The sequence below is a fragment of the Phyllostomus hastatus genome, unplaced genomic scaffold, assembly GCF_019186645.2.
Source record: "Phyllostomus hastatus isolate PE091 unplaced genomic scaffold, TTU_PhHast_1.1 phas_contig_58, whole genome shotgun sequence".
In the NCBI taxonomy this organism is placed as follows: Eukaryota; Metazoa; Chordata; class Mammalia; order Chiroptera; family Phyllostomidae; genus Phyllostomus; species Phyllostomus hastatus.
The window spans coordinates 14219125-14231870 of NW_025333916.1; the positions used below are offsets into that span (position 1 = coordinate 14219125).

The following is a 12746-nucleotide window of genomic DNA, read 5'->3' on the forward strand; positions in this document are numbered from 1 at the left end:
ATAATTTATTTATTCAGATTAATAAATTGAATAATTTTTTCAATTTATTTGTGTTAATACCCAGAAGCTGGATTTCTGGATCACATGGTAGTGCTATATTTAATGTTGGGGTGGGGAAATGTTCAGGCTGTTTTACATAGCATATACAAGATATGGAAGCAACATAAGTGTCCATCAGTAGACGAATGGCTAAAAAAGATGTGACACACACGTACACACACAGGAATATTATTCAGCCATAAGAAGAAAGGAAATCCTGCCATTTGTGACAGCTTGGATAGATCTGGAGGGTATTATGCTAAGTGAACTTACAGAGAAAGATAAAGAATGATCTCACACATAGAATCTAAAAAAGACAAACTCAGAGAAAGAGAGAGTAGAATAATGGCTACCGTAAGGGAGTAAGGAATGAGGAAATACTGATCAAAGTGTATAAACTTCCAGTTATAAAAGTAACAAGTTTGGGGATCTAATGCCCAGAATGGTAATTATAGCTAATAATATTGTGTCATGGAGTTGAATATTTCTAAGAAAGTAGATCTTAAATATCCTCAACACAAAAAGAAATGGTAATTATCTAACCAATTATTTGTTAGCAGAAACTCTAGACAAAGAGGGTATACTATTAAGACATCTTTACAAATGTGCATCAAGTGGGCTAAGTGCAAGAGAATGGTATAGATAAAAAGTCTAACTTATACATATACAATCAATACATCCGTGTAGCTTGTTTATAGCAGAGCAAAGGGCATGGCAATACTCCTGGAGTACCTCTTTGGTTCAAAGAAATTCATGCTGATGTGACCATCTGTCTACTCTTCTCTTCCTCTCTGGCATTTCTTTACCAAGTTTTCTTCTTCCTTCACTACTCTTTCCCTAACTGGCCCCCACAAAAGGTGTTTCTTGAGTTTACATCTGGAAATACAGATTCAGCTCTTGATACTATGTCTTAGACTAGACAGTGGGCAGAAAATTTTTATGGGTCAAAAGTGAGGAATCAAGACTCAACTGAGTGTCTCGATTATAAAATCCAATTTTCAATAAGGTTGTTTTTTTTTAAACAGTTGTCATTAGGCAATCAGAGAAGCAAAGACCTCAAAAGTAATAGCTATTATTATTATTTTGAATAAACTAAAAATATGGCCAAATGTATATATTTCTGGTTTATTTGGGACTGCTGTGCCAAATTCTTCTTAGTCATAAAAAATAACCTAGCAGTCTAATATATTTGCACTAGATTTGAACTTTTTTCTTAAAATGATAATGCTTTGATCTATGAAAAAGAGAAGTATATGTGATTTATTACAAAGATGTTTAATTTTCATTTCATTACATTATGTTCTGTGAACATTTATATCTAGTCTTTAATTAAACATGATTTATTCAAATTGAGATCTGTTTCCACTTAGATTGCTTGCAGTGTTAATCACAGTGCAAATAGCCTTCACTGCTGAATTTCTACATTATACTAATATACAACCACTTCCATGTGATTTGCATCTGTTCCCTAAGCCTACATGTTACTAGATATGTACATATGTAGAAATGTTTTATTATTTTGCTACTAGATTACAGAACATAACTCAATATAGTATTTGTGTTTTTATGAATTTGGATTTAAGGTAGCTTTTGAAGGTGAAAAAAATTGAAAAGTGCCCAAACAATAAAGGTCTGTCTTCATCACAAATTGAGTATGGCTCTAAAGCATTTTCACTTCAGCAAAGCAATTACAGATTATCTTACCTCACATGAATGCCTGGGTAAAATTGTAGCTGTTTATTTGTTTGTTTGTTTTCTTTTCTTTTTAGAATCAGATGTTCTTAATTATAACTTCCTTTGTTGATCAGTACGGATCTGTCCTGAAGAATAGACAGAAGCTTGATTAGTGCTGCCTTCATAGACTTAATTGTTCTCATGTCATGCACTATGAAAACTTCCTTCTATTAACATTTCAAAGTAGCAAGATCTGGTTTTGATTTTACTCGTGAAGCAGTTCAATATTAAAATGAGAAAATGCTTAGAGCATCTTACCTGAGAAGTAAAATATATGTTGTACCTATTAACATCAAGTCTTGTGCAGGTCTCCATCCTGCCGCCCTTTGCTCATTTCTTGAGCCCTTCCCACATTACTGTTTCACTAGGGCATTCTAAAGTTCATGGGTTCAGAGAACACCCTCCCATCTAGTTCCAGGCCTTCAATGCTAAAAGATAAAAGCAAGTTCCCTCAACTGGCACTGAAGTATCTTTATAACGTGCTCCCTATTTACATCCTCAGACGTGGGCTCCAGTACTTCCCTTCCCATTCTCTTCTCCAGACAAACTGGGCTATTCCTACACCTGAACACACCATCATCCCATGAACTGCCCTCTTCAGATTTGTGACTCACTTTAGTTCCTGCTTGCAAATCCATCCCATCTTCATCCTGACTATATTAATCCCAATTAAACCTTTCCTTCAATTCCAAGATCATATTGTATTTCTTTTATGTGATCTTCAGTCATCAATACTCAGTTTCTCTTGTATCAGTATATCAAAGAATAACTTTTTATATCTAACTTATAAAATTAGGCAGTTCACTCTCTAAGACCTAAAGACTTATCAACCATTGACATTTTCTCTTTGAAAACAAACCTTAGTAGATATGATAAAGAGACACACTGAGCTTGCAAAAAAATAAATAGCACAGTGACTTTTGTCCCTCTTTCAAAATTTAATGAAAATATTTTGTGTGAGTCCAATGCAGACTGACTGAAATTTTGATATGACTAAAAAGAGCTAAATATTATATAAGAAAGTTAGCTACTATTTAGAAGAAAGAATAAAACATAGGGCAAATTTAAGATATTTCTAGTATTTTGCCCTTGTTTTTTTCTTGAGAGGTAATTTAATTGTCATATATATTGCTTTAAGTACTATGAAAACCCAGGACTTCAGAAATACCTTTTGACATATTGTAGTGTATCAGAAGGCACATTCCATATCTGAAATTAAAAAATATATATATAGCTTGCACCACTATTTGTTGTCTTTTTTTTTTTTTTTTGAAATATCAGGAAAGATTTATTGGGCACTAGTGTTCACCAGAAGTGTGAGTCATTTGCAGAGATGCAAAGACCAATGCGAGGCAGGCACTGGATTGGTAAAGCTCACAATCTGACTAGGTGAAAGGTGAAAGGCATGAGCATAGACAATTCCTAAGTAACATCATTCAGGTCTGTAAGAAGGCTGAAAAAATAATAGAATCGTGGGAAGCAAGGCTGGAGGGGGTTTATTGGAGTAGATGACAGGAAGAGAAAGCAACGGCGGCATGTGTCTTCCAACCACTTCACTAGCTCCCGCAGAGCCCTGTGTGGGGCTGTGCTGAGAGGGAATGATTTGCAAATTTTAGTGACTAATATTTGACTGAATTTGTTATTATTTCTTTTTTATTTAAAATCACACTCACTATCTCCATTGTCCAAAATCAGAAGAGAAATTTGTAAAATTTGCCTAACATTTAGCCCTGGCTGGTGTAGCTCAGTGGATGGAGCGTGGGCTGGCAACCAAAGTGTCCCAGGTTCGATTCCCAGCCAGGGTACATTGCTGGGTTGCAGGCCATAACCCCCAGCAACCGCACATTGATCTCTCTCTCTCTCTCTCTCTCCCCCTCCCTTCCCTCTCTAAAAATAAATAAATAAAATCTTTAAAAAAAAAAATTTGCCTAACATTTTATATTTCCAATGATTTTGCATCAGGTATAATAACAGTATATCAAGGGTAAGTCGCTGTAGTCATTCTAACTTTAGAAACCCTTGAATGAGATTAGGAAGTGATCATCATTTACATTTATTATACTTTGCATGTAATGAGTTTTAGCTTTTAACTCTAATTTGTTTCTCATCGCATTCATCAAAGGAGAACTATTTAGAAACTAAAACATCTCTGTCAGTTAGAATTTTAATGAATTAAGATGAAATGAGACAGTGTTAATTGGCAGTTGTTGCTACAGGGGAGGTTTCTAGATCTTATAAGTGATACCAATTCATCCTTCTATCAGGGTTAATTTGTTTGATTTAATTCTAAGGATACACTGACTATTTCTCCACACTATTCATATTTATTTTCTGATTGGAGAGTGGTTTAGTTATGCGGGTCTTTCATTTAGATCCTCAGTTCCATTGGCACTTGATTTAATTTGATTGTTAATAAATTTAAGAAGCATTTGTATTACTGACTCAAGCTTAACACACACAAAATGTAAGTGCATTACTTAGACTTTGTTTTATTTGTAATGCCCCAAACCTTCCATAACTAATCCTTTCTTCACCTTACCTCACTTCCTATGTTCTTTCTTTTTTCCACAGACATAAATGAATGTGAAGCTGAGCCATGCAAAAATGGTGGAATATGTACAGACCATGTTGCTAACTATTCCTGTGAGTGCCCAGGTGAATTCATGGGAAGAAATTGTCAATACAGTAAGTAGTCACATATATTTATATATTGTTTTATTTGCATAGTGGGCATTTGTTATGGAATCTGAGCTGACGTCAGTATGGTTTACTTCAAGAACTCATAATTTATTGAAATTGCACATTTAATATTTGTTTTTGTTATTAATGTACCTATATTATCCAGGATAAATCTCAGTACCTGATGGGCATAGGAGTGGTTACCTCCTGGTCTGGAAGTGGGGCAACAGTTCCTCCGACCCCAAGCACATCTTTCTCAGGAATTCCACTCTGGGTTTTCAGTATGAGTGTGACTTAAATTTTCAATAGAGTGATTGCTCTGATTTGGACACGCATTCAGTGCACCCGAGCCAGAGAGCCTTTATCACAAGTAAAAGGTAGGGTGAAAGAGGATTCATATCGAGCTGGCCAGCACATTAGTAGAAATTTTACACACGATTTTTCTTCTTGGAAGCCTAAGACAGTCTTAAGATTATGGAGCAAATGTTAGAATAGTAACTTACCTGAAGTGTTTACAGAGAAGCACAAAAGACTAGGAAAAGATAGAAACAGTGTTGCAGAACATGGGATGAGACAAGAATTAGGCACAAATATAAACTAATGAGAACAATAATGATGTAACTCAATAACTCGTAAGCACATATATGCACTTCATCATGCTACTGCTTTGATGTATGTTATAGTGTTAGAGCATCACAACATTATAGAAATTCAGAAGGCAAATGCAAATTAGAATTCAAATGCAGAAACTGAGACACACAGGCTATATGATTTGTCCAGGCTCTTACAGTTAGTGACAGAAGCAGCACTAGAAAGAATCTAGAATTAGCTCTTGTGATTCCAAGTTCAAAATGTTTCCCTCTAAACTGAGATGTCTCTTCATATGGAGTTGAACAAATCAACACCAAAGCACATTACACCCACTCCCTCACACACATACACATGCCCTCATAAACACACTCCTTCCTCTTCAGCCAGAGTAACATTTTCATTTCTCACTTTCCTCCTCTCCCACCCTTTTGACAATGGTAATTTATAAAATAAAAAAGAAAAGTATTTAAGAGTTTCTTTGGATTACATATATGAATGAAATGATGGTTTAGGGATGCTCATTACCTTAGTCCTGAAAAACTTTTTAAAAAAATAATGAAAATCTGAGTATCAAAGAAATACCTTGGATAAGGGAAATTTTTCTAAGCTAAAGAATAATTGGAGAAGGACATAGAGCATTCACTTATAACAGGGCACATAGAAACACCTACAGGTAGTGCCAGCTCTAAGCTGACTGAGATTAGTATCTTCAAATTTTATATCACACAGGTTATAATCAATGTGCCAGCTCTCACTCTTTAGTAAGATTATTTATTTTCTGGGCTTTGAACTTTGTCCCACAGTCATACCACTGAGTCAGCTTATCCCTGAAACAATGGTAGAGAAGGCGTTTGTTTTGGCAGATATTTCAGGAGAGCGAGGGAAGGAAGAATGGTAGAAACTAACCACTGGGAGCATCAGGAGACGCCCATACTGAAATGCTGTTATCATTGTGTTCAAATCCAACTGTCTTCGGTCTAGTCTTGGGTTCTTGCACTCATATCAGCTTCACTTGTCCCACTTTTTTCTTGTTTCTACTGATATTCTACTTAAGTTCTTGTATATTTTAAGATGAAATCATTCTCAACACACCTACAAAATAATAAATAATAGCAGATTTTGCAAAGGACTACAATAGACTTGAACACTGAAATATTTGTACCAAAAATAGTATTATATACAGCACAAGAAACTGGGGAAATATATACAGTAATCATGAAAGCAAGTATTACTTATCCTTAGTTTATTATACCTCTCAGTTCAATAAAATTAAATACAACAGATAAAAACAGGAAGAATATGAACAGAACCTTAACACAAAGGAAGTAATTTAATGTTGAATATATTTCATATTATGACTGTGTCTTCATTATTAATCTAAATATTTTGATTTTCATTAAAAATAAACTTAAAGTACAATAACTTTATAATCTGAAAATTACAATTATACTTTAAATGATTATTTAATAAGAGTACTAGATATGTGATGAAAACCCTGACTGGCCGTGCATCTCCCTGTATGCTGCTTTCACTCACCTTGTATCTCTCGTCCCTCTCGTGCCACAAGTGCAAACTGGAAGATGAATGGCACAAAAAAATGACAATATAGATAAACAGAAAAGGATGAAGTGCCAAAGCGGAGCAGAGGCTGGCTGGCAAACTTTATAAAGAACATAGAAAAGAAAAGGGAGAAAAGGAAAAAGAGTGAGAGCTGTTAAACCAGGGCTCCACGCTAACCATGAGGCTCCCAGGAAACTTATGCACACACCCACACCCATGTACACACACCCACGATTGCTCCAGAAGGAATTTGTCTTACAGGGAAAAAAATTGTACGGCAAAGGAGGCAACAGAGTTGTTTACAGACATGAAAGTTCCCACTAGACAATTCTACTGAACAGAACCATCCTTTTGCCTGTGCTCCTTCCCCAGTCAGTTCTCAACTCAGCTGCCAAAGGGAAGCTGTGAAAAGTCAAAGTGCACCACCTTGCAACACGGAATCTTACACTGGCTCCTGATCTCAGCCAGTGAAAATTATAGTTCTGCCCCCTGAAGCCTGCAGAACCTCCCTGTATTTCCACTCTACTCACTCCCCTCTCACCTCATCTCCTAGGACTGTGACTTTCTCATGCACTGCTCCTGCCACTCGCCGGTCCTGGCACACACTTGGCACATTCTTGTCCTAGAGCATTTCCTTTTCTGCCTCCTTTTTCCTGTTGTGTTTGTTACAAACACCCTTCACTTCCTTCAGGTTCTTGCATAGAAACATCTCCCCAGGGTGGCTTTCCCTGACCTACCCACCCCCTGCCACAATGCTTCTGAACACACACTCACCCTCTGCTCTGCTATAGTTTTTCTCGTTGACATTAATCACAAACATAGATTTTTACTTTTAAATATTGTTTATTGACCAATTATCCAATGAAGTATATACTCCACAAGGGAGAGATTTTGTTGTTCTAATCACAACTGCCTAAATAGAACTGGAAAATAGTAAGTGGTCAATAAATATTTGCTAAATGAATGAATGAATGAATGAATGAATGTAGCACTCTGAGATCTTCAGGTGTAGGGATGATATCTAATTTCTCAGTGTCTTCAGCTTCTATCAGGTTATTTTTTGCCCAACTTCCTGTGTTTCAGCAGTATTATAAAGCTTTATTTTCCAGGATAATAAAATGTAATATGATATATTAGTTGGTACTCACTAAATGATATTGCAAGTTGACTAGCTTCTCTTTGCCTTGATAAAAGCTTTTATAACTCTGTTTTGCAGTGAGGGTGTGCAGATGGATTTGTAATGAAAGAACTAAATAGGGTCCCTCTTTCTCTTGTTATGCCATTTTGACATGCAGGCATCTTGATAATTGATATTAGATCATTTATTTATTTCTCATCCATATCAATTAATTAATCAACAGATATGAGAATGCAAGACATTTATATTGAGATACTACTTTAATAAATATATAAAAATCTATGTAAATTCTTTACTATATCATATGTCTTTAATTAGTAGAATATATTCTTGTTTCTCTTTGGATCATATAAGTCACTTTTTTAAAAAATTACTATAGCTAGTAAGCATTTCACTTTACAATAATTAAATTTATATCTAACTCTATCTATCATAACATGATGCCCAATTATGTAGTAACAATATTATGTAAATCACTTATTAAACATTTTCAATAACATAGTTATATCAAATGTTAATAACAAATGTCATAATACTTGGCAAAAATATACCTATAATTTTTACACTAATTATTTACTAAATATGTTTGTAGGTGGGTGAAGGCAATAATCATCCCATTTAAAGAATTTCAGTTTAGATTTCTAGATAAGGTTCATATAACCTCTCACTGACTTTGGCAGATCTCAGTTATTTTTGGTTTTATTTTTTATTTATTTAGTATAGGAGATTTAATTAAGTTTGATTACATTTCATTTTGATTAAAGTTACTTTTGATTGATATGTGTAAATCATTTAATTGTTCCCATAGTATTCATTATAGTATTACAGCAATTCTTCTAATTAAAATTCTAATTTATATTTTCTTATTGCTTTTAAATGACATACATTTTAGTGTTTAGACAGACATTTTCATAAACAGCTTGAAAGATAAATGGTCATGACTGGAATGAAAACATATTCTTATAAAAGCAGATATGCTTTGCCATGTACCTTTAGCAGAACATGATGTTTAAACTAGAGTGCATTCAGTGGAAATTGTTAGCATTTTCATTAACTAATCTAAAAATAACTAGGACTGTGTTCATCTGTTGGCCTATGGGGCCCACAGTAGCCATCTACAGTTCCCTCCTGAGTGTTTAAATGTGACATGATTAAATTTCAGAAATAGTACTCAAATTCATTTCCATTGCTGGGAGTATTTATGGAAATTGAGACAGTTACCAAGGGAGCTCCCATAATGCATCATCCCCAAATTATTATGCTGCAAAGTATTGAGACTTGAATGATTTCAGAGGGTATGAGTAAAAAATGAAAACCAAAATCTTCAGCTAAGGATAGAGTGATGTTTCTAAATGTCAAAATTATTCATTTCTAAATAATTTAATAAAAGAATATAGATAATTCTTTAACACTTTCAGAATTATATCTATAAATTTATAGGGGCAAAAGGCAATGATATGTATGTATGTTTTGAAAACTATAAATATTTTCCTATATTCATTTCTTGAGCATTTATGGTCCTTTAAGCTTTCATTACAAATGAGCTAACATTTACAAATACACAAACATGTACAATATATGCTATGTAAATGTACCTGTGCATTTTTCTTTTGATATTAGTGTGCATATCCAAGTTCATTTGTGTACGTTCAGGCTCAATGAAAATTGCTAAAACATTTTAGAGTTAAATTTGTGATATATATTTTTCTTCTCAACACTTGTAATTGTTGCTTTTGTAAAGACAAATTTGTAAGTAATGGCAGATACTCAACTATTTTGACACCAACTAACTGCCATAGGATTATCCTGATGTTCATTTAGACCTTTAGTTACTAGGTGCCAAGCACTGTCCTAAGTACTTTAAACATTAATTCATATAATCCTCTTAACATTCTTTGTACTAAGTTCTATTTATCACAGTTCTATTTTACAGAAAAAACTGTGCTACCAAGTAATTAAATAATTTGCCTAACTTCACATGGCTAGTATACTGCAGAGCCTGGCCTTAACTGCAAGCATTACAGCTCCTGATGATCCTGGCCCTTTTAGGGTGAAAGGGACTCTTTATTACACCATACACTTGAAGAACACTTACACTTGAGAGTACGAGGAAAGAGTGCAGGCTTTGCGTACAAATAGAACTGGAGTTTAAATGCTGGGCTTTTAAACTATGTTTTATAAGTATATAACTTCAGGAAATACTTTAGTATTAATATATTTTTAATAAAGGAATATTATTAAACCAACCAAAACCATTATGGGAAATAGAAATTGCCCTGGTTTTTGAAAAACATGACATCACAACATACTTTTGAACCACAACAACCTAATATTTTTATACCTAGGTTTCATGTTTGTAATTATTGTAAGCTGTCACAATTATTAGATGAAGCATTTAGTGAATGGTGAAAAGAAACTCACTGTGGAATGAATAATTCCAGTATTTTCTTGCCTATATAGTTGCTCAAAAAGGAACTACCCTATATATTTCCATACTGTAAAACACTGAATTCCTACCCTTCTAGATTCAGGTAAGACATAGATCCAAAAACAAAATATAAAGAGATTCTGATATAAAATACTTTAAAATTTAAGAGGTATTTATAAGGAAGTCAAAAATGAGAATTACTGCACACATACATTTAATATGAACATTGAGTGACTCCTGTGTGTGAATGTGTTCAATTACACAATCAAATAAAATAGCCACAAATATGTATTGATATTTTTTCTTAACATAACTATGTAAGGGATTTGAAGAACATATAGAAAAGAATTCATTCACCTAATTACATCAAAGAGTAGCCACCTTCTACAGCTGGAGCAACACTGGTAATTAAAATATAGTCAGTTTCTGTTATTGTGGAGTATACGAATGAATGGGAGAGAAAACCAAGAATTACTTAATGCTAATTATAAACATGAAATGGGCAGTTAATGAAAAGAAGGAGCCACAGAGGAGCACCTCTGCTGTTCGGGGGATCTGAGGAAGTGACATTCATGCCAAGACCAGAAGAGTATACAGCAAGCACCAAAGCAAAACAGGAAGAGTGGTGCAGGTGAGAATTTTATGAGAAGGACATATGCTCAGGGATAAACAGACCCTGGAGGCTTACCCCACCCCATATCTCCCCAGTACAGGCTGTCTCACTCTTTCTCTAACTAGAACACGCTCAAAATCCCCTCCCTCTTTCATCTTTCAAGGGACATCCATCTCTTTCCTTCTGTCTCCCCTGAACTCCAAGCCTCCTTCTTTTTCTGTAACATGTCCTGAGCCCATTCTTCTATGGGCCATTTCTATCTCTGTGACTTTCTAAACAAACTTTCCCTTATAACTTGGAAACAAAAAAGATAGACAACCTCTTTGTCCATAAGACTCTTAATATTTAATGGATGAGTTTGACTGCCATGTAATTACCATGTGATGAAGTTTTTAGGATAATCACTTACCCTGCAGGTCTTGCCAATATGAGGTTCAGACCAGTGGATGGCAAGGAATATTTATATATTAAAAACCCATTTCATAAACTATCTTGTTCTGCAACCACAGTGACTTCTAAAACATCAAAATAGACTCTAACTTTTATAAAGGTATCCAGAAATCAAAGAGAAATGAAGAAAAATAATCATTAGCTCTAATCCTATTTTCATTCCAGATAAAAAATATCTGCTCTGTTTTAGAAATTTGAAATGATATGCTTTCAAAATGACATTGTCTTTGAAAGCATTGCCTAATATAAATTTGATTAGTTTTCTTAATGACATAAAATAGGAATTAATCCAGAACACCAATAGGACAGGAGAAGGACATTTTAGCTGAGACTGTCTCCTTTTGTGAAAATAATAAAAATTAAAAAATAGATGATGGATTAATGAAAGTTTATTTTCAGGATTAATTGTATAATGTTATATCTAAGATTTATCATTTTAATGCCTGACCATAAATATATACAGATATAAATGGAAATAATGATAATCATAAGTAGTTGAGTGTTGATAATTATTATAACTTAATTGATAATATGTTTTTTTAAACAAACAGAATACCGTGCAACTGTATCAGTTCCCCTCAGGGGAGAAAATGATTGCAACATTACTGCACAATGAAGTTTTTGCAACAATAAACACAAAAAATTGACTCAATGACAAAACCAAATTGGATTTTCTGTGTCTGACACGGAGGTTCCATCTTCAGTTAGATGCCTCTGGGTGTATTTTTCCAGATGTTGCCCGATGCTTTTGTACGGACATATCACACTTTAAAAGTTCACCTGCTGTAACTTCAAGTGAAAACCCATTAAAAGAAAGACAAAAAATATCAGGAAAGTGTTCAAATAGACCCTCCAGGACTTGCTAAATACCTCTAACAAATTGAATCAGATTCTCATTACCTGACAGTTTTGTATTTGATTGCAAATAATTATGGAAACATCCAGTAAGACCTTCTTGATTTTCAAATTATTTCATTCCAATTATGTGCTAAACTGCAGATGTTTAGGGACTAAAATTTATTCTCATTTATTCTCCATGTCAAAACTCACTCTACTATTTTCCGTTTTAAAGACAAAGGAAGATAAAGTATGCAGAGACACCGAGAGTTTGGGAACAGTATAAAATGATTTGACTTCGCCCACATAAAATTTAAAATTGTGCTGTATTATTGAAAAAATATTATAATTTTCTCTGGCCAAAAATTCACTTTTTTAATCATCACCCTATCCCTTAATGTTAAAAAAAAAAGAAATACAAAAATTTATCCGTAAGAAAACTACTGGAAAAGAAGTCATCCTCAGACTCTATAGGGAAACACGGTTAAAATATAACCTCTGGCTCAGTGATCATCCTCTCCACAGGTTTTCGTAGCATTTTTGGGTGTTAGGTGACATTTTGGGTCTGAATATCATGTGAGATTGAAATGGTTATTTCATAATGAGGAAATCATAGACATAAACCACAACAATTTCTGCTTTTATTCCATCCATTTAATAACAGAGACAAATGCTTT

General features: G+C 34.1%; 1 protein-coding gene across 2 annotated transcripts in view; it reads left to right on the forward strand.

The window, feature by feature from the left end:
- Positions 1-12746, forward strand: part of EDIL3 (EGF like repeats and discoidin domains 3) — a 391270-nt gene that overhangs the window by 232829 nt on the left and 145695 nt on the right. For both annotated transcript variants that reach the window (XM_045848383.1, XM_045848384.1), the window contains one exon: positions 4345-4458. In XM_045848383.1, the coding sequence (XP_045704339.1) occupies positions 4345-4458 (114 nt within the window). The remainder of the gene's footprint in view (positions 1-4344; positions 4459-12746) is intronic.